This window comes from Mauremys mutica, unplaced genomic scaffold (assembly GCF_020497125.1).
Source record: "Mauremys mutica isolate MM-2020 ecotype Southern unplaced genomic scaffold, ASM2049712v1 000206F_np12_subseq_1:328963_obj, whole genome shotgun sequence".
NCBI lineage: Eukaryota > Metazoa > Chordata > Testudines > Geoemydidae > Mauremys > Mauremys mutica.
In genome coordinates, this window is record NW_025422883.1 from 251,950 (window position 1) to 279,817 (window position 27,868).

The window sequence follows — 27,868 nt, forward strand, 5'->3', positions numbered from 1 at the left end:
CCTCCCTAAGGACAGGGGGGCAGAAGGACTTGTGGAATTTTGTGAACGCCAGAGAAGCTGCCTCTTCAAAATCCCCCAACTAGTCAGGGAAGTGCTGTGCTCCCACTCTGAGGTGTAGGGGAGGGAAACGAATGTAATGTAACCAAGGACATTAATATGCTTTGTGTAACGATAGTAGTAGGAGTGGATGTTCTTAGGTACAGCAGGACCTAGCTGAATTTCTTTTCAGCCAAGTTGTAATAAAAACCATGTATTGACATTGCAAAAGTTAAAACCAATAGAAAAGGGGCAGACCTGCCCAAAGTGCTGAGAATACATCAATACGGGCACAAAACATTTCAGGGAAATAATCTTTGTGCATAAACTTGTCAGTGCAGACACTGTTCTGAATCATTAGCGGGCGAGTGACATAAAAGCCCAATGAACAGAGAACTAGGGCCATGTTTCCATCCTCTCACATCTCAATATGCTTCCCTGGCAACAGGTGAGGAGGAATCACCTCCAAAGGTGGAGGAGGAAAAGCCATGTACCCCCAATGCTGGAAAGATCACAGACACCACTCCCAGGAGAAAACGTAGGGTAGTAGTGGTTGGAGACTCTCTTCTGAGGGGGACAGAGGCACCTGTTACCCTGACATGGCATCCCGGAAGGTATGCTGCCTGCTAGGGGCCCGTATCAGAGACATGATGGAGGGACTGTCAGTGATCTGGCCCTCTGACTACTACCCCATGCAGGCACTAATGATACTGTGAGGTATGAACCTCAGCAGATCAGAAGTGACTACAGGGCTCGAGAAGTAAGAGTGAAGGGGTTGGGAGTGAAAGTGGTGCTCTCTTTGATCCTTCTGGTCAAAGGTAGGGTCCCAAGCAGAGAGATACATCCTGGAGGTGAATGCCTGTCTGCAAGGATGGTGTCTCCAGGAGGGCTTCGGCTTCCTTGACCATGGGATGCTGTTCCAGGAAGAAGGATTGCTAAGCAGATAGGGGGCCCACCTATCGAGGAAGGTGTCACGGAGTCCCCGGGCGATGCTTTGGAACTGCTCCCCACAAAGCCAGTCAGGACTTTGGGGAGCCTCCTCTCCCTTGGAGCAGACTGTCTTCAGAGCAAGAAGCTCACACGTCTTCACCTTTCTGGGTCTCTCCTTGGAGCATTCAGCATCCTCTGCCGCTCCGTGTGCTTCCCACAGCAAGTCCGCCCAGGCGAGGTCCTGGGGAAGCCACAGGGTCCTGCCCCCCCACTTCGCAGTCAGACGTGACTCTCAGCCAGCCAGTAAAACAGAGGTTTATTTGATGACAGGAACATGGTCTAAAACAGAGCTTGTAGGTACAGAGAACCGGACCCCTCAGCCGGGTCCATTCTGGGCGGCAGTGAGCCAGACAACCCCATCTGCCCTCACTTCTCGTGCCCAGCCAGCTCCAGACTGAAAACCCCTCCAGCCCCTCCTTTCTGGCCTTTGTCTCTTTCCCGGGCCAGCAGGCCACCTGACCTCTTTGTCTCCAACACCTTCAGTTGGCACCTTGCAGGGGAGGGGCCCAGGCCAGCAGTTGCTAGGAGACAGTGTCAGGCATTTATGTTCACTGGCCCTTTGCTCTACAGTAACCATACACCCTTATCCCACCACCTAGATACTTAAGAACTGCATAGGGGACACTGAGGCACCAACACAGTATTCAGAGAAAGCATTAAGAACATTCCCAGTTCGTCACAGAAGGGGAAGGGCATATTTGGATACAGACTTGCTAACCTAGTGAGGAGGGCTTTAAACCAGGTTCAAAGGGGGTAGGTGACCAAAGACCACCAGTCTATGAAGAACATGGAGACCTGGGAAAAGGTTCGCAATTTGGGGGGTGGGGGGGAGCATGGGCTGTTATAGCAGGGATAAAAGAGAGACAAGACAGAACTCAGGGGGAAATCAAATCAGTATCTTGGATGTCTGTATACTAATGCAAGAAGTATGGGGAATAAGCAGGAAGAACGTGAAATGCCAATAAACAAACACAACTATGACATAGTTGGCATCACAGAGACCTGGTGGGATAATTCATGTGACTGGAATATTGGGATAGAAGGGTACAGCTTGCTCAGGAAGGACAGCCAGGGAAAAAAGGGAGGAGGTGTTGCCTTAGATATTAAAAATGTACACACTTGGACTGAGGTTGAGATTGAAGTAGGAGGGGTCATGGTAGGGTCTACTACAGACCACCTAACCAGGAAGAAGAGGTGGATGAGCTTTTTTTAAACAACTAACACAATCATCCAAAGCACAAGACTTGGTGGTGATGGGGGACTTCAACTCCCCAGACATCTGTTGGGAAAATAACACAGCAGGGCACAGATTCTCCAAGAAGTTCTTGGAATGTATTGGAGGCAATTTTTTATTTCAGAAGGTGGAGAAAGCTACTGGGGGGAGGCTGTTCTAGATCTGATTTTGACAAATAGGGAGGAACTGGTTGAGAATTTGAAAGTGGAAGGCAGGCTGGGTGAAAGTGATCATGAAATGGTAGAGTTCATGATTCTAAGGAATGGTGGGAGGGAGAACAGCACAATAAAGACAATGGATTTCAAGGCGGCAGACGTTAGCAAACTCAGGGAGTTGGTAGGTCAGATCCCATGGGAAGGAAGTCTAAGGGGAAAAACAATAGCAGTTTTTCAGACACACATTATTAAGGGCACAAGAGCAAACTATCCCACTGCGTAGGAAGTCTGGCAAGAGACCACCCTGGCTTAACCAAGAGATCTTCAATGATCTAAAAATCAAGAAATTGTCCTACAAAAAGTGGAAACTCGGTCAAATTACAAAGGATGAATATAAACAAATAACACAAGTACGTGGGGACAAAATTGGAAAGGCCAAGGCACAAAACGAGATCAAACTAGCTAGAGACATAAAAGGTAACAAGAAAACATCCTACGAATACATTAGAAGCAAGAGGAAGACCAAGGACAGGATAGGAATGTTACTCAATGAAGGGGGAAAAACAGTAACAGAAAATATGGAAATGGCAGAGGTGCTTAATGACTTCTTTGTTTCAGTTTTCACCAAGAAGGTCGGAGGCAATTGGACGTCTAACATAGTGAATGCCGGTGAAAATGAGGTAGGATCAGAAGAGGCTAAAACAGGGAAAGAACAAGTTAAAAAATACTTTGACAAATTAGATGTCTTCACATGATCTGTGCCTGATGAAATGCATCCTAGAATACTCAAGGAGCTGACCGAGGAGATATCTGAGCCATTGCCAATTATCTTTGAAAAGTCATGGAAGACGGGAGAGATTCCAAAATACCGGAAAAGGGAAAATATAGTGCCCATCTACAAAAAGGGTAATAAATCCAACCCAGGGAATTACAGACCGGTCAACTTAACTTCTGTACCTGGAAAGATAATGGAACAAATACTTAAGCAATCAATTTGCCAACATCTAGAAGATAATAAGGTGATAAGTAACAATCAGCATGGATTTGTCAAGAACAAATCATGTCAAACCAACCTGATAGCTTTCTTTGAAGGGTAACAAGCCGGGGGGAGGGAGTGGTAGCCATGGTATATTTTGACTTTAATAAAGCTTTTGATACTGTCTCGTATGACCTTCTCATAAACAAACTAGGGAAATGCAACCTAGATGGAGCTACTATAAGGTGGGTGCAAAACTGGTTGGAAAGCTGTTCCCAGAGAGTAATGAGTGACTCACAGTCATGCTGGTAGGGCATAAAGAGTGGGGTCCTGCGGGGATCGGTTCTGAGTCCAGTTCTGTTCAATATCTTTATCAGTGATTTAGATAATGGCATAGAGTACACAATACCAAGCTGGGAGGGGCTGCAAGTGCTTTGGAGGACAGAGTTAAAATTCAAAATGATCTGGACAAAACTGGATGAAATTCAATAAGGACAAATGCATTTAGGAAGGAACAATCAGTTGCACACATACTGAATGGGACATGACTGCCTAGGAAGGAGTATTGCGGAAAGGGATCTGGGGCTCATAGTGGATCACAAGTTAATACAAGTCAACAGTGTGACGCTGTTGCAAAAAAAGCAAATATCACTCTGGGCTGTATTAGCAGGAGTATTGTAAGCAAGACATGAGAAGTCATTCTTCCGCTCTACTCTGCGCTGATTAAAAATAAATAATAATATATGGAGATACACCTATCTCCTAGAACTGGAAGGGACCTTGAAAGGTCATTGAGTCCAGTCCCCTGCCTTCACTAGCAGGACCAAGTACTGTACCTGATTTTTTCCCCCCCAGTTCCCTAGGTGGCCCCCTCAAGGATTGAACTCACAATGCTGGGTTTAGCAGGCCAATGCTCAAACCACAGAGCTAGCCCTCCCCCCAGATGTAAGCGGGGGAATGGTCCCGCTGTTATGGGAACTTTCCTGGCGGTGAAGCAGGCTAGCGAAAGGATCTGAGTCCTCGCTCCCACTTCCTTTACCCAGAGGCCACCCTGCCCACGAGGACTCCCCTTCCACTCTCCTGTCTGGCAGAGTCCTCGTAACCCCAACAAGGCTGGGCCCAGAATTCCTGGGGGCTCGACAGGGGCTAGGGTGTCCCCACTCCGGGGTACTCTCTCTGCACTGGGCACCTTCCTGACGCACTGATCATTTCATACAATTTAAAGCAAATACAAGTTGTTTAACAACTAATTTAAAAAAAAAGAATAAGGAAAAATGGGAACGGTTAAAGGAAAACAGAACACCCTGCTCTGTGGCAAGGACCATCACAAACAGTGTCTCTGGGATGTCAGGGCAGTTCACAGTCTGTTCCTTGTAGGTCCCAGGCCTCCTTCTCAGGCCCTGGCTGTGCTGCAGGGATGCTGCGGGTTGGACACTTGCTCTGGTGGTGGCCACACGCTCCCAGGCTCTGGGTGGCGGGACCCTTCTTCCCAGCATCACCCCCGCCCTGTCAGGGTTACAATCCCCCCCAAGTCTGGCCTGCAGAGCCTCTTGGCTGAGGCGTCTCCCTGTGCTGGGCCCACTGCCCAGGGTCCCCCTCGCTCTCCCCAGCTGCTCACCACACCCGGCTCTGGACTGCTCCAGCCCCCGCTCCAGCTCCAGCCCCCTGGGCTGCCTCTCTGGCCTCTCTGGCTCTGGTTGCTGCAGCTCTGCTCCCAGCACAGGTCTGTCTGCAGGCTGCTTCTGTGACTCTGCTCCCAGCTCTGACCTGCTTCCTGGGCTGCCCCTCTGGCTCTGGTTGCTGCGGCTCTGCTCCCAGGGCAGGGCTGCTCTCTCTGCCCTGTGCCTTGGCTTTGGGGCTGCAGCTCTGCTCCCAGCAGCTTAGCTTGGGCCCCTGCTCTCTGTCCTTAGCTCGGCCCCACTCCATCTGACTCAGACAAATTCAGCTCACACGGAGGAGGGAACCCCCCTGGCCTCCTGACTCCCTGATTAGCCTGCCCGCCCTGTCAATCAGGCTGACCTGGAGCATTGGCCTCTCCCCATTGCCCCTGGGGACTGTCAGTCTCAGGCTCCTGATTTCCCATCAACCTCTCCCCTTTTAGTGCTGGGAGCTAGCAACCAAACACCCACTGAATGTTAGTAAGGGGGCAAAAGTCCCCTTACACAAAATTAATTCAAAATGGGGATGTATCTATGTGAACCATATAGCAGAATATATACTCATCCCAGACTAGTGTTATGCTGCTTGCAAAGAGGATGAAAGCAGGATAAGACAAGAGAAATCAAAAAAGAACTTGTATGGACACAAGGCAGTTGATGTGGGGGCAGGGGGAGTTCCTCAGAATCTGGAAATTGGTGGGGGGTTCCCCCACTCTGAAACATGCATTTCCTGACTGAGCCACGACCAGAGGGATGCATCAGATTTCTCTTCCATGTACTCAACCAAGCCCCGGGAGCACTGACAGACTGAGATTCCTGCACTACCATTAATCCCCTCAGCACTTTTACAAAAGTAAGTTACACACATTAAATCAAACATGTTCAAAAAGTTCCAGACAGAAGTGAGTCTAAGGAGGGTCATCCTCAAAGGGCCTCTCCCACCCTAAAGCACATGAGCCAGACCATAATCCAGCTGTCCCCTGCAGGATACCAACTCCACCCGCAAAACGTTGAGAAGTCTCCACAACAAAGCAGAATAATGTCAGGATCAAATCTGAGCTCTGGCAATCCCAGGGGAGGAGCTAGGTCCAGAGCCACCCAGAACTTCCTGCCTCAGAGGATCACAGCTGCCATGTCATTACACAGGGAGAGAGGGGAGGTCTTGCTAGGAAGCCAAGGCAAACACATTAAAACATCTTTTGGGAGACAGCTGGCAGCCAATTACACCTGTGCTGTGCTCTCAGCGAGCGGCTTGCCTCATTCTGCACAAACGGCAGTTTCTGAATGGTGTGAGGAGGAAGCCCCCATCCAACCAGGAAGTGGGGAAGGCCAGGAGTACTGGAGTGAGGGCTCTGCATCGGGAAGAGAGGATGCAATTTTCTTGCCAAGTGCAGATAATAAAATAATGTCATTGTGACAAAAGCTGCAACCTACAGAGGCTGAGGATCCTGTCAGGCTATAAGCCTTTGAAACAAACAGTTGGGGAAACCCATCACATGGATGGGCTGCTACAACCGCCATCATTCTCCCACTTACTTCCCCCACACTGATTCATACAGACAGCTTGGATTCTGGAGAACAGAACACTGTATGGAACAGAGAAGGTGCCTTGTGAACAGTTTAGGCAAGTTTGGTCCAGTTCTGCAATGTAACCAGGATGTGTGCTTGCTGGCTGTGATGATGCTGTCTGCGGGAGCCAGCTGAGGTCACTCAATTAGGGTGAACTGCAAACAAAACGGGGCAGACAAACCCCAAACACTGGGGGATAATCCAATACTTAGATTTACCAACCAGCACAAAACAGCTTCTGTAGCACCTCACTGGTTACTCAGAAGTCCAAACAATGAAGTTCCCTTAAAGTACCCAACCTCAGGCCTCCATCCAGAGACACGTCAGATATGATGATGGTTACTGAAAATCTCATCATATAAAAGAAAAGGTTCTCCTGATCCCAAAGGACCAAGCCCCTGACCCAGGTCAAATGATAACTTAGATCTCGCCCCAAATTACACACTTATAGCCAATTCTTATTAACTAAGCTAAAATTTATTAAAAAAAGAAAAGAGAGTTGGTTAAAAGATCAATATACAGACAGACTTGAATTCAACTCTTGAGGTTCAGACACAGCAGAGATGAGCTTGTAGTTGCCAAAAGTCCTTTTAGAAATAGTCCATAGGTTAAAGTCCAATGTCCATATTCAGGGTGGCTCCAGCCAATGACTGGGGATCTCAATCCTTATGGCTTAAGGATTCCCCCTGTTGAAACCCAAAGCAGATCTGAGGGTACGTCTTCACTACCCGCCGGATCGGCGGGTAGCAATCGATTTCTCGGAGTTCGATATATCACGTCTCATCTAGACGCGATATATCGAACCCCGAACATGCTCCTGTCGACTCCGGAACTCCACCAACGCGAATGGCGGTACGGAGTCGACATGGGGAGCCGCGGACGTCGATCCCGTGCCGTGAGGACGGTAAGTAATTCGAGCTAAGGTACTTCGACTTCAGCTACGCTATTCACGTAGCTGAAGTTGCGTACCTTAGATCGAACCCCCCCACCCCCCAGCGTAGACCAGGCCTAAGATGAAGCAGGATCGTGTTCCAGGGTTTTTATACATTTCCTGCAGCCTTTTGGCCTGAAAAAACAATAGGCTTAACTTTCCTTCTCCCAAACATCCTGGCAATTAGCACAGGGTAATGTATCCATTAAACAGTTCAGATGCAGGTTACCACAACCTTCAAAGAGACACACAGACAATAATACTATTTCACTCAAGTGTCTTCCTAAATGTTAATATTCCTTTGTTGATCTTTGAATCAAAGCTCTAGCAATAGACAAGACTTGTTTGCTGACATCCCAAGCCCTGAGCAAACACCTCCCCTTCTACCTCTAACAATGCCGGCTGCATTTCAAAGCTCTGGTCATTTACAGATCTTCCTAACCAGTCTCTAAAGTTCGGCCCTGGGGCAGGTCAGTCTGGGAGGTAATTAACTCCTTCTGGCCCTGTCACCTTTCAATGAAATATTATATTACACTCATCACATCACACTGGCTCTATGCAAGGGCATCACAGAAAGGACAATGCCTGAAAGCAACAGAATGGGAGTGACAGGCAAAGAGACCCATCTCCTGAAGCCAAAGTCAGAGGTGAGAGAAGGAACCAAATGAGAATAGGTTCCAAAGTAACTAAGAGAAAGCTGCCTGAACCCGCTAAAAAAAAAAAATCCAGGGCTATTTGCTAAGGAGGAAGAAGTGTCTGACACCCAGCTACAGCCAGGAATGGAGCAATGGGGGCCAAATGTGTCACATCACCAAGCCTTGGTGGACTTCAGTGTGACTGCTACTTAAAACATCAAAGAGCCATTTCAGTGCTGCCCTGCCCGCCCCCCATTTGTTTCCCCCACTGGATATATGCTTAGATCAGCTGTCCTAAAAACTCCCTCTGCCACTTATTCGTCCGGTTTCAGAGTAGCAGCCGTGTCAGTCTGTATCCGCAAAAAGCACAGGAGTGCTTGGGGCACCTTAGAGACTAACATTTATTTATTCGCCCCTGTCCCCACAGCAGGGGCTGCAGCTCGAGGTGGGGGGGGGGGGGGAAAGAGGAGAAGGAGGAACAGAGGTAAAGTGGCCGAGGCTCCCGGCCACAACCAGGGGCCGAGGCTGGAGCAGGAGTGGGAGCAGAGCTGCAGCCAGGCAGCGGCCAGGTGTGGCTCCGGTCCCTGCTTTGCCCCCAGCATTGGTCCCAGGCTGGGAATAGAGCCACCAGCAGCAGCTGAGGCTGGTGTGGGGACAGGAGCAGAACCACACCAAGGCCAGGACTGGGGACACAGCTGGGGGCAGGACCAGAGCAGAGCAGGGAGGGCTTTGTGGTGCCCCCTCCCTGCCTCTGGGCAGGGTTGCCTGGGCTCCGCTGCACCCCCCAGACATTCCTCCATGCCCCCCTAGAGGGTGCACCCCACACTTTGGGGACCCTCTAGCTTAGACTGTAAGCTTTTGGGGGTAGAGGCTTGTTATTTCCTGCACACATAGTGCCCAGCCCAATGCGGATTCCATTCCCGACTGGCACCTCTGGACGGACGGATGGACACACACACACACACACCAGTTCAAAGACAACATGAACAACATGGGGTGACATTTTACACACTGCCACGGACATGATCACTGGAACAAGGACACTGGCTAGGCTGGTAAACAGAGGCACCTAGATGCTGCTTTGGATTGTGTGGGCAAGTAATGCTCCCCCACCCCCTCTTGTGAGCAGACAATGTACTGGAGTGTAGAAGAACAAGGATCCTACTGTCCGAGCCCAACAAAGCCCTGGATAAGAGCAGGAGGGGGCGTAACATGCCATCGTATAAATAACTGCAGAAAGAACCCTGCTGGGGCTCGGCTCTGGAGGGTTGCCCAACAGGACAGGAATATGTTGTGGGGTTTTTTGAAGTAAGTCTGTCTCCATACTAGATTTTAAGTAAAAAGCAACAAAGGGTCCTGTGGCACCTTATAGACTAACAGAGGTATTGGAGCATGAGCTTTCGTGGGTGCATCCAACGAAGTGGGTATTCACCCACGAAAGCTCATGCTCCAATACGTCTGTTAGTCTATAAGGTGCCACAGGCCCCTTTGTTGCTTTGTACAGATCCAGACTAACACGGCTCCCCTCGGATACTAGATTTTAAGTAAGTGTCACTGCCCGGGGGGGGGGGGGGGGGGGGTGTAATAACATGATTGCCCTCAGATAAGGCATTTTCAGAGACACAAGATGCACTGGGCAGGAGGCAGGAGCTCTGCCACAAGCTTCCAGCAGACCCACATGCCACTCACCTAAATGCCCCTTGCCTCACTTTCCCCTCAGATAGGCATAGCGATTTCACTTCCCTCCTTTGGCTTGGCTGTTTAGAGCAGTGGTCTCCAAAGTGGGGTGCGCGCATGGTGTGCAAGACGATCCATTGGGAGGCGCGGCGGGAGGAGCGCCACCGGAGGAAAAAAGAAAAAAGGGCGGCCGGAGGAGGGAGCGAGCGAGCGGGGAAGCTGCCCCCACCCCGGGCCAGGCAGGGCCACCCAGAACGCAGGGGCTTTAGGGGCTGCAAGGCCCTGGGCTAAGGGGGCCCCGGGGCCCTGGCCTGCAGCTCTAAAGCCCCTTTTGGAATGCGGCCCTGAGTCCTCCGGCCCGTGGAGGAGCAGGGGCAGTGGTGCAGCCAGCAGCGGCGCTTTCCCCTTCAAAGCCGGCTGGAGAGAAGCTTGGAAGGGGAAAGCGGAGCTTTGACACTTCTCTCTGGCAGCTGGCTGCCCCTGCTCCTCCTGAGTGCTCCAGCCCATACCTGCAGGGCCATATTGCGAAAGGGGCTTTAGAGCAGCCGGCCAGGGCCCCGGGGCCCCTGCTTTAATAATTTTTGTGTGAGAGCAAAAAGGTTTTTTGTACCATTAACGAAAAACGTTTTTAAAAAAAATGTATTTTATCTTTATCTCATCTTTTTTATTTCTATTTTGTGCATTTTATAATGTGCATAATATATTAGTACATGTATATAATTTATACATAAATACATATACATATATTGGGGGTGCATGCTCAAATTTTACTGACAGGGGTGCACGATCAAAATAGTTGGAGACCACTGGTTTAGCCTATGAGCTCTCTGGGACAGGGGCTGTCTCTTAGTAAGCATGTGTACAGAGGGTTAGTGTAACCGTATTGGTCTCAGGATATGAGAGACACCAGGTGAGTGAATGAATGAATTTTATTGCAGTGGTTCTCAGCCCTTCCAGACTACTGTACCCACGTGAGGAGTCTGATTTGTCTTGCATACCTAAAGTGTCACCCCACTTAAAAACTACTTGCTTACAATATCAGACCCTGAAACACAGAAGTGGCACAGCACACCCTTACTGAACCATGGCTGAGTCTCATTTTTACCCTGCAATTATAAACCAAATTGTTTGGACTATAAATACTGTGCTTCCATTTCAGTATATAGAAGAGTATAAACAAGCTATTGTCAGTATGAAGTTTCAGTCTGTACTGACTTCGCTAGTGTTTTATGTAGCCTGTTGTAACACTAGGCAAATCCCTAGACGAGCGGAGGTACCCCTGGAAGCGCTCTCGGGCTCCTGGCTGAAGCGCTGCGTCACTGGAGGAAGGTGCTGGCCAGAGACAAGCCCCGCAGAGCTCCTCCTGGGGTGCGGGGAAAGCGCTCAGAGGCCTGGCCGCACCACCCAGCTTTAGCAGCAGGGCTGTGCCGGTGCGGACACGCTCTTTGCCGCACTGCTGCCGGCAACACCCTCCCAGCCCCGAGCGGCCGCTCGCTGGGCCGCAGGAGCGAGCCCCTGCGCTGCTCTCTTGCGGGGGGAGGCTCGGCTCGGCGGACAGCTCGCAGCGCAGCCGCTGCAGAGTCACCGCTCAGCGCAGGCTGCGGGCCGGGTCCCCCCAGGGCCGAGCAGGGCGCGGCGGCCTGCGAACACCCCTCGGGGGGGGGGGGGAAGGGGGGTACTAGGGCACCCAGCCCCGCCCGCCCGTCCAGCCCCGGGGCCGGTGTCCGGCCAGGCCGCGCTGTAGGCCCCGGAGCACCGGGGCTCGGCCGAGTCCCCGCGCGGGCGGCGATGGCCGGTTCTGGGAAGCGGCCCCGGCGGCCATTGGCGGGGGGGTGAAGAGTCTGTCCCGCCCCTCCCCCCGCGGAGACAGGCAGCCCGGGGCGCGGGGGTTTGACCTGACCAGACCGGACACGGGACCCGGGCTCGCACCTACCTGCCGCCCCGCCGCTCAGCGGCTCCTCGGCTCCCCGCCGCCATCTCATACCGGCCGCTCCGCCTCCCCATTGGCCTTCCGGACCCCAGCCCCTGCAACCCGATTGGCTGGACCGAGCGCCGGCCCGGGGCGGGGCCACCCAAGGGCGGGGCCGCCATTGGCCTGTTCGAATAATCAACAGACGACCCGCACGCTGGCCGGGCGGGGCCGCCGGGTGCGCAAAGGATCCTGGGGGCTGTAGTTTTCCTAGGTGGGAGGGGATCCGGAGGCCCCGCCCCCAGGCTGAGGACGCGCCCCGGGGTGGGGTAGCCGGGGTTGGGGGGCGGAGCAGCCCCGCCTGAGGAGGGGGTGGGGGAAGGCAGCAGTGCGGGGAGGGGTCAGGGGTTAACAGCTGCCCAGGCTGAGGCAGTGGGGAGGTGGCCAGGGGCAGGGGGGTACCTCAGGGCCCCCCCCCTCAGTCGCTGGGCAGGCCAGGGCCCCTCCAAAGGGGGTCGGGGTCCTTATCCCCATTGCACGGCCAGGGGCCGGGCGCAGGGCTTGCCCAAACCACAGGGGGGAACAGGCCCCGTCAGAGCCAGATCTCAGACACTGCTCGTACCCCCGGCCTCCTGGGGAGCCAACCCTCACCCCCCGCTTCCCACCCCCTGCTGTTACACCCACATAACTGCAGAGCTGACACCCACAGAACTGACCTCAAGGCAGTTCTTCCAGATTTACACGGGTGTAACAGAGCCCAGCATGGCCTGACTTCATTCCCAGTTCACTTAGTAACTGAAAGGAGAGTCTGGCTGGGGAGGATGACGACTGTAAAACCAGGGGATCAGCAGTAAGAGGAGAAGTCACTGTGGGACCCATTCTCCCATTAGCCTGAGTCAGAGGTTCTTAAACTGTGGTCCGCGAGCTCCATTCAGGTGGTCCGCGGAGAGTTCCCTCTAAGGTGCGCGCCCCAGGGAATGAAGGGCCACCCACGTAGTAAGTGGAGCTGTGCAGGCGTGGCTCCATTAATTAGGTGCCTGGACCCTGGAGAAGATACACATGTAAGGTGAGGTGGTGGCCTTGGGGGAATAGAGGGGTAGGTGGGAGGGGGCAGTGGGGTGAGAAGAGGGGGTGGAGGAATTTTGGGACATGCAGGGCTCCAGCAGCCAGAGAAAGAGGCGACTTTCCCCAGCGCCAGGGCTGTGGCTGCTGGGGAGAGAGACCCCCCCTCTCCTTCCCAGCCTCTGCTCTGTGGCTGCTGTGGTGGGGGAGGAACCCCGCTCCTTCTCAGCCCCAGCTCGGGAGCTGCCACTGCAGGGGAGAGACAGAGAGACCCCCCGCATCCTTCCCAGCCCCAGCTGTGGGGCTGCCGTGGAGGGGGAGAGAGGGCACATCCATCCCATTAGAAAGGTAAGACTGTGTGTTTTTATTTGTAGAACAAAAAAATGTTAATTATTATTACGGTTTTTTTATATAGCGCTTTTATCCAAAGCATTTTACAACAGGTAGCTAACGGTACAAACAACATTTGGAAAGATTGTTAAGTGGTCCGCCAAGACCCTCAGCAATTTTCAAGTGGTCTGTGGAAAAAAAAAGTTTGAGAACCACTGGCCTAGGTGATGCAGGGGAGAGCAGCGAGGGAGCTGGAACTCACTGAGTGCCTTTAGCATTCCTGCCGAGGTGGCTTGGTTCCCCTGCTGCGGAAACTGGGCCCTTCGCTCCGGGGTCCCCTTAGCTCATGTTGGTTACCTCCATGACTGGCCCAGCCAGAATCCACTCCCTCCCAACCTGCACAGCTCCCTTGCAGGAGAAAGGGAGGAACATGTGTCAGAGAGTTTGGGAGGAGACAAGGCCCTGCACCCCTGGCTTCCCGCAAGTCACCGTGACTCTCAGCCAGACAGCAGAACAGAAGGTTTATTAGACAACAGGAACACAGTCCAAACTAGAGCTTGTAGGCATAAACAGGACCCGTTAGTCAGGTCCTTCTGGGGGGTTGGGATCTTAGACCCCAGCCTTGGGGTTCCCTCCGATTCCCCAGCCAGCCCAAAACTGAAACTCCGCTGCAGCCGTCTCATTCCCCCCTCTCCCCGGCTCCTCCTCCAGCCTTTGTCCAGTTTCCCAGGCTAAGGTGTCACCTGGCCCCGTGCCCCTCCCAGCTCAGGTTACAGGCTCAGGTATTATCCCTCAAGTAAAGTCTCCCCCTGCCCTCCCATCCCCCATGCAGACAGTCCCAGTAAAACCAGAGGACATTCCCAGGTCAGTCCACCCCGCTCCCTACTGCGTCACAACATGCCACAGAGACAACACACATACAAACGTCCACCTAAGCAGGCAGAGGTCTGCATGTGGGGAGACCCCGCTATGCAGTTTTCAAGGGGATAATCTGGCTTGCAACATTTAAGCCCTGGTTTTCAGTGGTGCTGAACACCCACATCACCAGTTGGATTCAGTGATCCGTAAACCTCACCACCTTTGCAAAGCGGGCTCCTAGAGCCTGACAGAACATGAGCAATAAACAACACTGGGGGTGTAGGAAGGACAAGTCATGCCAAAAACCTGGGTTGTTTTTTTTTTGACAGAATGGACAATCTTTGGACAAAGAACACAGCAGGTGTCATGTTTCTGGCCTTAATAAAGCACCTGATATGGTGATTCACAAAATCATATTAAAGTAAATAATTCCAGCTGTCTCGGATAGGAGCATAGTCACATAGACTAGAAACTGCTCGACAAATAACGAACAACAATAAAGCCATAATATGATCATGGCAATGGACTGACTTGGAGGTGAGTCTAGTGAGGTGCCCCATGCCGGGGTGGTAGGTCTCATCTTATCTTATTTAAATGAGCTGAAAAAGGGAGCGAGTCGTGATAAAATCTCCAGATGATGCAAAACTGAGAGAAGCTGCATCCGCCATGGAGGACAGAGTAATTGTACGAAAGGTCACATATGTTAGAAACATTGGCAGGGAATTACAGATGAGATTCAACTTGGATAAATGCAGCTGATGCATCTGGGAAAATAAAACCATCTGGGAAAGAGAAATGAGTGAATGAGGAGAGTGGGCAGAGGATTAAGCAGCAGTTTGCAATGCATTGTGCCAGAAAGAAACGAACCTGATTTTGGGCTGCCGAAGCAGAAGCGTGACATGCAACAAGAAGCTGCTATTCTGACTTACAGCCCTCAATACAGACAGACACAACTCTTTTATTAGGCCAGATCCTGATAAGATCCTGCGTTTTTTCTCAGACCTCACTCAGGGAAACCCCCATTGAAGTCTAACCGCTGACCCTAGTAAGCTGAAATATTAAGAAAAAAAAATCATGTGGATATGACCTTGTATTCTGTGCCCATGGGATTTGCCACAGGGTCCATCCCTGCCACAGAACTGTGTTCCTCAATCTCAGCCTCCACTTCAAACAACAATGTCTCGAGCTCTCTTCTGGTTGTACAGGTAACCTTGAAAACATGAGCCAGGTGAAGAAGCAGCAGGCCGAGAAAGGCAGGCTGCTCCATCATCATCGCACGGGGTGTTAATGCCAAAGACTATTTAAATGTCAATATCTGTAACTATTTCACTGCCGATCGTTTAGCTTATGTGCAATCTCACCATCTCCAGCTGCCTCTTCACTACCCTCAAAAGCCCCAAAAGCCCCAGTGTTTGTGCGTCTCTCAAATGCGCATGCAGCTCCCCTGGCCACTCCGATGAGTTACGCGTTCTCACTACAAACGTATGTGGGACAGCATCAAATAAATGGCATGTAATATCAGAATAACTCAGAGGACACTGCTGATTGGATTGTGCACTTTCAGATTTAATTTAAAAACTCTATTTTTAATTAAAATTAAGCTCCTGCCAAATTTCCCACCTGCTGCCTCAGAGCCATGCAGAATCCAGGGACCGTGCCGGAGACTCCAGGCCCAGCTTGTCATTGTGTAGCCGGGGTTTTGGCTTCGGGATCCATTCTCTCCTACATGGAAATACCGGCTCCAGGCTCCAGTGGGAGTTGTGTCTGAGTAAGGACTGGGAGGTAGCAGCGTAAGGAGCTCAGGGTTTGCTCTGGGATTCTGTGCTATTTTGTGGAGTTGACTCCATGTCCCAAAGGATTTTGGGATTCGTATCCGTATCTTGCATCCGTTCTTGGAACGAAGGAAACCTGATCAAACTGAGGTTGGGGGACACCCTAACTGGAGAAGGAGGGAGGGAGCCCTAGCCCTCCACAAAGTCTGTTCCTTTCTCCTGTTGCAAAGGCCCTCCAAAATATTAGCCCGCCCAGCACCAAGAGAATACACAACTAGACTTCAAGCAGGTACAAAGCCTACACTGTGCCACACAGACTGAGCCATGCACCACAATAGTGACCGAAGCGCCTCACCACAGCAAACACGCCACAAACAACTCAGCAACGGATTTCCACACAAGAGCAACAACTGAACAGCGGAACTGCTAGCTAGTCAGCTGTTACACCAGCTGCAATCCCTGCTGCAGTAAGCCTCCACTTGGTCCCCTAGCACCCACAGGGAGGGGAAAGTGTGCAAGCACGAATGCATGTGCCCCAGGCTGTCTCTCACACGATTGTGCCAGGACATTGTGAATAGTGCACGGCTTTTTCTGTTGTGCACAGGCTGGGTTTGCGCCGGGTGAGGCTCATGGGCCCGCTCTCTTCCCACAGGAGAGGAGCTGTGGCTCACTGGGCTGAGAGTCTCTGGAGGATTTGCTTGGCTCCCCTTTGGTGGAATTTAAGGTCCACAAAGATCTTCCAGCCCTGGGCGCTTGCCCTCCCGACCTGGCACAGGAGCCTTGCAGTTTCTTGCTGATCCAGGGCAGGAGTGGGGGGAGACTTTCGCGGCAGGCGGTGCGGAAGGAGGCTGAGGAGATGCAGAAGAGGAGGGGGTCCAGGGCACTGTTGAGGTACCAGAGAGGCAGTGAGAGGTAGGTCTTCAGCCAGGTGTAGAGCACCAGGATGCTGGTGCTCCAGCTGTGAATGTAAATGTGCATCAGGGATGACGCCGTGTCGGGGAAGTTGCAAAAGAAAAACGCAGCCACCACAGCACCTGCATGGAAGAGAGGAGAGAGATTCATGCCCAGCCGCATTGCACAGGGCTCCTTGCCGAATGGGATTCTGCAGCCATGGAATGACCATAGCACTGTCCCTCTTTTAGAACCTGATGCACAGTGGCACCCCCAAAGTCAGATTTCATTTAAAAAAAGTCTATTTCTGCCCTTTTGGTTTCAAAGAAAACTTTCAAAAGGGACCCAACTGTGACCAACACAGTGACACCTGCCTGAGTCTGCAAAGAGCCTGAAACCACAGCTCTGGAAGAGAAAAATTACACCTTGTTCATCACGATGAACTTCAAAATCACATCTCCACTTGAATATTTGTAACCTGCTCTAGTCGCAGTTAACACCTCAGCTTGCTGTAACAGAGAGATCAGAAAGATGGTTTAATTTCCCTGTTTTTTCAGTATTTCTTTTGTACATGTGACAGTGATTTCTGTATAGGTATTGTCACTATGTCATGTAGAAACAGGGAAGAGAAAAACATTTTAGAAGTAGGAAAATGGGATGTAAATCGACAGAAATCAGCCAAGTGCTAATGGGCAGAGAGATTACTCTGAAAATGTTTTTTATGTTTACTGGATTTCATCTTGAGGGCTTCCTGGAGATTTTAAGCCTCCACACTCAACCATCTTGCTGGTGATCGTTAGAAAAATATGAAGTAAATAAAATAAAAACTAAACAATAATAATCTTGCTTCTGGCCTTGCTTTTAAACAAGCTAAATAAGCCAGCAAGAGAATGTAAGTGAAAGCACAAGGCTGCATGCCCTGCCCTCCAGCAGGTAGCCTGGCCTTTCAGTAACAAGAGAAGATGAGGGGCTAATGGAGCACCAGGAAGGTGTTAAGAGAAGATGCAAAGTCTGAAAAAAAGTGACCACGCCGCTCCTTGCCCCTCCCACCAGGTACAAAAGAGGTGGTCTCATCACCCCCAGGCTCCCAGAACGGAACATCCCCATGCATTGGAAGGGGTGGTACCAGGGGACGGGCCCTACAAGTCTCATTCAGTTTGCCTGGAAGAGGGAGCTCCACTGGCGTGCGGCGAAGGAGGGGGTTCTAGTGGCGTATAGAACAGTAGTTGGGGGATGGAAAGAGGAAACTCTCCCGGCGTATAGCGATAGCCCGACTGTGTAAAGAGCTTCGAAATATGCTTGATTGTTTAGCCCCAATAAACCCATCCAGTTGCCGGCAGACTGGACTCTGGACTGCTATGTTAAGTAAGGGTGGCAATACCATACCAGGCCACCCTGACTTCTGCGCTGCTGCTGGCGGTGGCTGATCCTGGCCAGCAGCAGCCGCCGCTCTCCAGCTGCCCAGCTCTGAAGGCAGCGCCACCGCCAGCAGCAGCACAGAAGTAAAGGTGGCAATACCTCAACTCTCCCTGCAATAACCTTGCGACCCCTCCCACAATTCCTTTTTGGGTCAGGCCGCCTGCAATTACAACACCATGAAATTTCGGATGTAAATAGCTGAAATCATGACATTTATGACTTTTTAAATCCTATGACCGTGAAATTGACAAAATGGACCGTGAATTTGGTAGGGCCCTAGGTATAGTGTACTTAGACTTTCAGAAAACCTTTGGCAAGGTCCCTCACCAAAGGCGCTTAAGCAAGGTAAGTAGTCATGGGATAAGAGGGAAGGTGCCTCTCACGGATCAGTGACAGGTTAAAAGATAGGAAACAAAGGGGAGGAATAAATGGTCAGTTTTCACAGTGGACAAATGGGGGGAAAGGATTCCCCAAGGATCTGTTCAGGGACCAGAGCTGTTCCACCTATTCATAAATGATCTGGAAAAGGGGATGAACAGAGAGGTGACAAAATTTGCAGATGATACAAAATTACTCATATAGTTAAGCCCCAAACTGACTGTGAAGAGTTACAAAGGGATCTCGCAAAACTGGGTGACTGGGCAACAAAATGACAGTTGAAATTCAAATTGATAAGTGCCAAGTAATGCACATTGGAAAACATCATCCCAACTATACATATGATACGATGGGGTCTAAATTAGCTGTTACCACTCAAGAAAGAGATCGTGGAGTTGCTGTGGATATGTCTCTGAAAACATCTGCTAATGTGCAGTGGCAGTCAAACAACCGAACCGAATGTTAGGCGCCATTAGGAAAGAGAGAGATAATAACAAAGAAAATATCACAATGTCTCTCTATAAATCTATGACACGCTCACACCGTGAATGCAGTTCTGGTGGCTCTATCTCTAAAAAGATATATTAGAATTGGGAAAAGTACAGAAAAGGGGAACAGACATGGTCAGGGGGATGGAACAGCTTCCGTACAAGAAAAGATTAAAAAGACTGGGACTGTTCATCATGAGTGGTGTGGAGGAAGCGAGTAGGGAAGTGTTATTTACCCCTCCACATAACATGACCCAAGATCACCCCAGGAAATGAACAGGTAGCAGGTCTAAAGCAAACACACGCAGAGTATTTCTTCACACAAAGCACAGTCGGCCTGGGGCACTCCTTGCCAGGGGTGTTGTGAAGGCCAAAAGTGTAACTAGGTTCAGAAAAGAACTAGATCAGTTCCTGGAGGCGAGGTCCATCAATGGCTATTAGCAAAGATGGCCAGGGCCACAACCCCAAGCCTCTGACTGCCAGAAGCTGGAAGTGGACGACAGGAGATGGATCACCTGATCATTGGCCTGTTCTGTTCATTTCCTCTGAAGTGTCTGGCACTGAGCACTGTGAAGCAGGACACTGGGCTAGATGGACCATTGGCCTGACCCAGGCTGGCCGTTCTGATGTTCTGATACGGGCTCAGGGGCCGTGAGTTGCAGTCAGTTTCCTGGGATGGGGAATGAGGAAGTCAGCCTTCCTCCTCCACATTTAACGTCACCTCTTGCCCTGCCCAGCTGAGGGCAGGATGGGGAGATGCAACCACTCCCAGCACTGCGATCCTCAGCTGCCTCCTGTATGCCAACCCCCCAAATCAACTCTCACACCTTCCCTCAGTGCCAAATGCCCCCACAGCCTTGCCCAGATACCCCAGATCTCCGCCGGCCCCTCCCTGTTGCTTACCACCACACAGAAACCTGCAGCACAGTGAAAATCCTGGGGCAGCGTACAATGAATGGATTGATTAACCAGCTGATCGGGCTTGCTGTACAGATTGCACTGGGCTGGGCAGTAGGGGCAGTAAGGGAGAGAGGGCTGGGGGAGCAGAGCCCCTTAATTCTGGTTCCAGGGTCCCTATTGAATCATTTAGGTCTAACATGCTGCACGGGCCACGGGGCTGTGGTTATGGATGGGCTGGCCAAGGCCATGCGGGAAGTAGACAGGGCTGGGAGGGGACTGGACCGTGTGGTTTGGCTCAGCTCCGGCCTCCAGCCTCCAGGAGGGATGAGCCCACCGACAAGGGAGCGTTCACATAGAGAGTGTTCCCTGTGCTCGGCACAGAGGCTGCTGCCGGACCCGACTCCTTTCGTGGCTGCAGGAATTCCTGCCTGCAAAGGGAGCTCGGGGGAATTGGCAATCCCCAGTAGCGGGCAGGGCGCTGAGTGCGCCAGCCACCTGCAGAGCAGAACCCAGGAATGGAGCGCGTGGATGGAAGGAGTCAGAGACATCTGCTCAGCCTTCTGGAGGGGTCTGACTAACCGCGTAGCCAGGACGGTCTGTTTGTTCCGGAGGCGCTGGTACGTTGGGCTTTGCACGTGGACTGTGAGCTCCTGGGGCAGGGAGCACGGCTCCCTGTGTCTGTAGAGCCGGGTCCAATGGGCCTGATCCCGACGGAGGCCTGCGCCGTTCATGCCACAGCACTAAGAATAGCAGTGTCAGGACTGCACTTCCTGCTGGGCAGATGGGAACGGCGCGTCAGCGGCTGAAGCTGTCAGGATGACTCTGCTAGGAGCATGTATGGGGCTGGCGTTCTCTCCCCGTGCTGGGGTTGCTTAACTCCTAGGTGCACCCTGGATATTGGATGTGGCAGTCGGATTTATGCAGCTTTTCACTCCTCCAGTTCGTTAATACAAATTATTTATTTTACTGATTAAAACGAGTCTCAAAACCAGTTTAGATTTTCAAAGGGGCTGGAGGAGGTGCAGGATACCCTCCCAGGCCCCCACATTGTCCCAGGCCCACCAGACTGTCCCAGCCTCGCTGGACTGCCCCAGCTGCACCGGCGCATCCCAGGCCCACCAGACCGGTGGCCTCTGAGTTTGGGGCTCGGCCTGAGCCAGCTGGGGCCTGGCTTTCAGAGGTGCCGAGCATTCACGGTGACCGGGGGCTCCCAGTGTGCAGCAGCTCTGAGAATCAGGCCCCAGGTGTTCAGAGATGGCCTCTTAGAACTGGGGATGAGAGGCCATGTCTGGAAGCGTGGGGTCTTCCCCCTTCCACCTCCCCACCTGTGAAATGGGCTGAAGACCCTGCCCTGCCTCAGGGAAATGCTGCAGGGCCCTGGGACAGCGCTGAGTGCCGTTCAGAGGCTGTCGCTCACCCATGAGGTGCCGGGCCTTCCTCTCTGCCGGAGGCATGCTCCCGGGGGGCTGGTTGACCTGCACGGAGAAGCCCCCTGAGCAGGGCTGGGTCAGCCCCATCTCCTCCCGCTGCCGGCGGGTCTGGCTGAGGTGGCGGAAGATGAGGAGGTGGAAGGTGATGATGGCAGCCAGGGGGAGCAGGAAGCAGAGGAGACTGCGCGCTTCGATGATGCTCTTGTAGATGGCGTAGGGCTCGGGCTCCAGCATCTCGCAGACGGTGGAGAGGAAGACACTCTTCTCCCGGCGGGTGGAGGTGTAGTCCAGGATGCAGGCCGACGCCTGCCCGTAGACCACGGTGAGGGGCGCCGAGCTCACGAGGGCCAGCAGCCAAATGAGCGCCAGCAGGTGGGCCATGCGCGACTGCCGCAGGCCGGTGATGGCCCACAGGGGGTGGCAGATGGCCACGTAGCGCTCCGTGGTGAAGGCGACGATGGTCCAGCTGGTGGTGGCGCAGCACAGCTGGCGGGCCATGAAGTAGAGTTTGCAGACGGCGTCGCTCAGCACCCAGGGGTAGTACTGCCAGAAGTAGCGGTACAGGGTCACCGGCACGGTGAGCAGCATCAGCACGTCGGCTGTGGCCAGGCTCAGCAGGTAGAAGCGCACGGCGCTTGCCCTCATGCGCCCGCTCCGCAGCAGCGTCAGCACGCTCAGCCCGTTGGCCAGGAGCCCGAAGACGAAGAGCAGGCTGTAGAAGACGGTGACGGGGATGGCCACGTAGGCGGGCTCCTGCTGCTGGGCGCTGATCAGGAGATGCTGGGGGTCTGGCTGGGTCACGTGGGCCCCCGCCATGCTGTTCCGGGCCGACCGGTTCTGAGCAGTCAGGTACCCCAGGCACTCTCTGGCCCCAGCCCCCAGGGGCTCAGAGCCGTTCGGGCTGGAGCTCGGGGCCATCCAGGCTGCCGGGGGGCCTCACCAAGGGGCTGGGTTCACTCTCCAGGGCCAAGAGAACTGCCGAGGCAGCTTCAGAGTCCGACCCCCTCAGCCGAGCGCTGAGTCCTGCCTCTGCGAAGGGGGTAGCGCAGGGACTGCTGGGAAGGCGCGGGATTCGGGGCAGGTTTCTCCTGGTTCAGCCTGACTCCTCGGCCCCTGGAGGGAAAGCAATGAGCTGTCATGGTTTGTCTCCCCCCCTGCAGAGGGCCCCAAGGGGTCCCGGGGGGGGGTTAGGTGGCTTCACCCCACCCACCACCCCGTCCCAGCCCTCCCAGACACTGCCCGCTCCCCCTGCTGAGGGAGGCAGTGGCAGGCCTGGGAAGAGGACTCAGGGCCCCAGCTCTGCCCACTAGCCCTCGCTGTCTCTCAGTGTCGGGGGGCGGGCGGCAGGCGCCATCCACTCGCCTGTCTGGGTGCCCCGCAGAAGGCGGCTGTGGCAGGATCCCGAGTGGAAGGGCGTCAGAGCAGCAGCAGCTCCGAGTGATCAGCCCTAGAGCCAGACAAAACCCGACCGGGAGGTGGGAACAAAGGGGGAGAGGGAGGCTGCAGGGCTGCACCCCCTGGCGTCGCCATGGCCGGGGGAGGAGCAGCTGGGTGAGGACACTGGGGCGCGGGCTCAGTTCAGCCAGGCATAGCAGACGCCTGCACAACCCACTCGCTGGGGCAGACACCAGCTGGAGGGGCAGGTCTGACCGCCCAGCTCCCGTCAGCGGGCTCAGCCCCAGGTCCCAGCGCATGGCACAGCCCCGCGGCGAGCGGCTCCCCTGGCAGCTTCCCCAGCAGGGAGTGCTCTCCCTGGGCCCTGGCTCAGCCCCACAGTGCCATCCACGCCGTGTCCTCGCCGGGGGCAGGAAGTGTCCGGGAAACACAGCGACCCCCCCTTGGCTGCAGCTGCTCCCAGGGCGAGGGGGCAGAGGCCTGCCCGGCCACGCTAACGCCAGGCGTGGGCTTGGCACGGGGCAGCTAACGCGGCATCTGGGTTTGTGACGCGGGTTAGCGGCCCCAATCCACCCCTGGCTGCCCTGCAGGCTTGGCCTTGTGCCCCACCGGCTGCAGGCCGCGCTGCTGGGTCTGCGCTGCTAGCGGGGCCAGAACACACCTGGGTTCCAGAGCAGCCCTACCCTGAGCTGCTGGAGGTGGGGCTGAGCACAGGTCCCCAGGGCCGCCCACGGAGCCAGCTCTGCCCCTTTCCTGCTGCAGGGAGGGCACAGGCCATGTTGTCCCTTGGCACATCCCGACGGGGGGAGCCTGGATACTCAGGGCTCCCTGCACGGCCAAGCGGGGACCCCGCAGCACCTCCACGGGCTAGCGGGGGGAAGGACTTCCTAGGAAGCTGCTCCGCAAGGAGCTGCCTGGGGCAGAGGGCCCTTCCCCATGGGGCAGACGGAGGGGCTGGTGGGGCACCCCCCCTCCTCTCCCTCCATTTCCCCCTACTGCCAGCATTCACCCCCCCACACACAGCCCCAGCCCCCTGTGCTTCTGGGGCACACCCCCCTCCCTCCAACCCCCCTACTGCCAGCGTTCACCCCCCCCCACACACAGCCCCAGCCCCCTATGCTTCTGGGGTGCACCCCCCCTCCCTCCAACCCCCCTACTGCCAGCGTTCACCCCACACACACAGCCCCAGCCCCCTGTGCTTCTGGGGCACACCCCCCTCCCTCCAACCCCCCTACTGCCAGCGTTCACCCCACACACCCCGCCCCAGCCCCCTGTGCTTCTGGGGCACCCCCCCTCCTCTCCCTCCATTTCCCCCTACTGCCAGCATTCACCCCACACACACACACCCCAGCCCCCTGTGCTTCTGGGGCGCACCCCCCCTCCCTCCAACCCCCCCACTGCCAGCGTTCACCCCACACACACAGCCCCAGCCCCCTGTGCTTCTGTGGCGCACCCCCCTCCCCCCAACCCCCCTACTGCCAGCGTTCACCCCACACACACACAGCCACAGCCCCCTGTGCTTCTGGGGCACACCCCCCTCCATCCCCCCAACCCCCCTACTGCCAGCGTTCACCCCACACACACAGCCCCAGCCCCCCACCTCCCCTACTGCCAGCATTCACCCCACACACACAGCCCCAGCCCCCCACCCCTCCTACTGCCAGCGTTCACCCCACACACACAGCCCCAGCCCCCTGTGCTTCTGGGGCACCCCCCTACTGCCAGCTTTCACCCCACACACACAGCCCCAGCCCCCTGTGCTTCTGGGGCTCCCCCCCACCCCGCTACTGCCAGCGTTCACCCCCCACACAGCCCCAGCCCCCTGTGCTTCTGGGGTGCACCCCCCCTCCAACCCCCCTACTGCCAGCATTCACCCCACACACACAGCCCCAGCCCCCTGTGCTTCTGGGGCACACCCCCCTCCCTCCAACCCCCCTACTGCCAGCGTTCACCCCACACACACAGCCCCAGCCCCCTGTGCTTCTGGGGTGCACCCCCCTCCCCCCCACCCCCCTACTGCCACCGTTCACCCCACACACACAGCCCCAGCCCCCTGTGCTTCTGGGGCACCCCCCTACTGCCAGCGTTCACCCCACACACACAGCCCCAGCCCCCTGTGCTTCTGGGGTGCACCCCCCTCCCTCCAACCCCCCTACTGCCAGCGTTCACCCCACACACACAGCCCCAGCCCCCTGTGCTTCTGGGGTGCACCCCCCTCCCTCCCACCCCCCGCCTGCCAGCGTTCAGACCCCCACACACACACAGCCCCAGCCCCCTGTGCTTCTGGGGTGCACCCCCCTCCCTCCAACCCCCTACTGCCAGCGTTCACCCCACACACACACACAGCCCCAGCCCCCCTGTGCTTCTGGGGCACCCCCTCCCTCCAACCCCCTACTGCCAGCGTTCACCCCACACACACAGCCCCAGCCCCCTGTGCTTCTGGGGCGCACCCCCCCTCCCTCCAACCCCCCCACTGCCAGCGTTCACCCCACACACACAGCCCCAGCCCCCTGTGCTTCTGGGGCGCACCCCCCCTCCCTCCAACCCCCCTACTGCCAGCGTTCACCCCACACACACAGCCCCAGCCCCCTGTGCTTCTGGGGCGCACCCCCCTCCATCCCCCCAACCCCCCTCCTGCCAGCGTTCACCCCACACACACAGCCCCAGCCCCCTGTGCTTCTGGGGCGCACCCCCCTCCCTCCCCCCAACCCCCCTACTGCCAGCGTTCACCCCCCCCCACACACACAGCCCCAGCCCCCTGTGCTTCTGGGGTGCACCCCCCTCCCTCCAACCCCCTACTGCCAGCGTTCACCCCACACACACACAGCCCCAGCCCCCCTGTGCTTCTGGGGCACCCCCTCCCTCCAACCCCCTACTGCCAGCGTTCACCCCACACACACAGCCCCAGCCCCCTGTGCTTCTGGGGCGCACCCCCCTCCATCCCCCCAACCCCCCTACTGCCAGCGTTCACCCCCGCACACAGCCCCAGCCCCCCTGTGCTGCTGGGGTGAGCCCCCGACCCCCGCACCTATCGAGGTGCCCCGTGCATCCCACCTGCCTGTGCCGCGTGCTGGGGGGCGCCCCCCTCCCCGGTCTATCCGGCACCCCCAGCCCGGGGCGCCGGGTCCCGCACTCACCTGCGCGGAGCCTCGCGGCGCTGCCGGGAGCCGGGCTGGGGGCTGCGGCGCTGCCGGGCGGCCCCGGGGGGCGGCTCCAGCCCAGGGACCTGCCCCACGCCGGGCACTGGCCGCCGCGCTCCCGGGGCGCAGCCCGACCCCCTGCCCGGCTCAGCGCTCGGGGCGCGGCAACCTGGGCTCGGGAGTCGGGACCACCGGGCCGGGGCTCGTGGTGCTGGGGGCAGCCCAGGGCACACGGGCTGCGGCCCCCCCGGGCATGGGCCCCGCCCAGTCAGCGCCCCGGCCCCCCCGGGCATGGGACCCCCCCAGTCAGCGCCCCGGCCCCCCCGGGCATGGGACACCCCCCAGCCAGCGCCCCGGCCCCCCCGGGCATGGGACCCCCCCCAGTCAGTGCCACCGTGCCACGACCCCCGGGCATGGGACCCCCTGGCCAGAGAGCCCCAACCCCCAGCCAGAGCCCCAACCCTCCTGGGCATGAGACTCCTCCCCCATCAGCACCCTGACCCCTGGGCATGGGACCCCCCAGTCAGCGCCCCGACCCCCCTGGGCACGGGACCCCGGCCAGCACCCCGACCCCCCAGCCAGCGCCCCGACCCCCCTGGGCATGGGACCCTGGACAGTGCTCTGACCCCCCCGGTAATGTAGTAAAATAGCCCCCTGCCCGCTCCCGTGCACTGGTGGCCACAACGGCCCTGCAGCCAGAGAGGTGCAGAAACTGCACCTGGGAGCACCCGGGCGGCAGCAGGGGGAGTTGGGCCGCACCCCGGGCTGGCGCGGTTACTTAGCCAAGGGGAGCCGCGTTCACATGAGGGACCCTTGGATTTGGCTGCGCACCCGCCGCTCAGGCCAGCCCTGCCCCAGTGCTGGTGTAATGGGCCAGATCCCCACGGGTGTAAAGCTGCATCACCCCATTGGCGTCAATGGGCCAGATCCCCACTGGTGTAAAGCTGCATCGCTCCATTGGAGTCAATGGGCCAGATCCCCACTGGTGTAACGCTGCATCGCTCCATTGGAGTCAATGGGCCAGATCCCCACTGGTGTAACGCTGCATCGCCCCATTGGCGTTAATGGGCCTGACCCCACTGGTGTAACGCTGCATCGCCCCATTGGAGTCAATGGGCCAGATCCCCACCGGTGTAAAGCTGCATTGCCCCATTGGAGTCAATGGGCCAGATCCCCACCGGTGTAAAGCTGCATCGCCCCATTGGTGTCAATGGGCCAGATCCCCACCGGTGTAAAGCTGCATTGCCCCATTGGAGTCAATGGGCCAGATCCCCACTGGTGTAAAGCTGCATCGCCCCATTGGCGTTAATGGGCCTGACCCCACTGGTGTAAAGCTGCATTGCCCCATTGGAGTCAATGGCCCAGATCCCCACTGGTGTAAAGCTGCATCGCCCCATTGGCGTCAATGGGCCAGATCCCCACCGGTGTAAATCTGCATCGACCCATTGGCGTTAATGGGCCTGACCCCACTGGTGTAACGCTGCATCACCCCATTGGAGTCAATGGGCCAGATCCCCACTGGTGTAAAGCTGCATCGCCCCATTGGTGTAATGGGCCAGATCCCCCTGGTATAAAGCTGCATTGCCCCATTGGAGTCAATGGGCCAGATCCCCACTGGTGTAAAGCTGCATTGCTCCATTGGAGTCAATGGGCCAGACCCCAGCGGTGTAAAGCTGCATCGCCCCATTGGTGTAATGGGCCAGATCCCACTGGTGTAAAGCTGCATTGCCCCATTGGAGTCAATGGGCCAGATCCCCACTGGTGTAAAGCTGCATTGCCCCATTGGAGTCAATGGGCCAGATCCCCACTGGTGTAAAGCTGCATCGCTCCATTGGAGTCAATGGGCCAGATCCCCACTGGTGTAACGCTGCATCGCCCCATTGGAGTCAATGGCCCAGACCCCCCCCCCGGTGTAATGCTGCATCACCCCATTGGCGTCAATGGGCCAGACCCCACCGGTGTAAAGCTGCATCGCTCCATTGGTGTAACGGGCCAGATCCCCACTGGTGTAAGGCTGCATCGCCCCATTGGCGTC

At 55.8% G+C, this 27,868-nt stretch overlaps 2 protein-coding genes across 4 annotated transcripts in view; both read right to left on the reverse strand.

Annotated features, from left to right (window-relative positions):
* Positions 1-11,880, reverse strand: part of LOC123357018 (rho GTPase-activating protein 19-like) — a 53,543-nt gene extending 41,663 nt beyond the window's left edge. For all 3 annotated transcript variants that reach the window (XM_045000281.1, XM_045000278.1, XM_045000282.1), the window contains exon 1: positions 11,795-11,880. In XM_045000281.1, the coding sequence (XP_044856216.1) occupies positions 11,795-11,865 (71 nt within the window). In that variant the 5' untranslated portion in view covers positions 11,866-11,880. The remainder of the gene's footprint in view (positions 1-11,794) is intronic.
* Positions 11,881-15,697: 3,817 nt separating this feature from the next.
* Positions 15,698-22,216, reverse strand: LOC123357016 (neurotensin receptor type 1-like). The gene is made up of 2 exons (XM_045000276.1): positions 21,286-22,216; positions 15,698-16,826 (listed from the first exon to the last, which is right to left on the reverse strand). The coding sequence occupies exons 1-2, from the start codon at positions 22,214-22,216 to the stop codon at positions 16,420-16,422; spliced, it is 1,338 nt and encodes a 445-aa protein (XP_044856211.1). The 3' UTR covers positions 15,698-16,419.
* Positions 22,217-27,868: the final 5,652 nt, after the last annotated feature.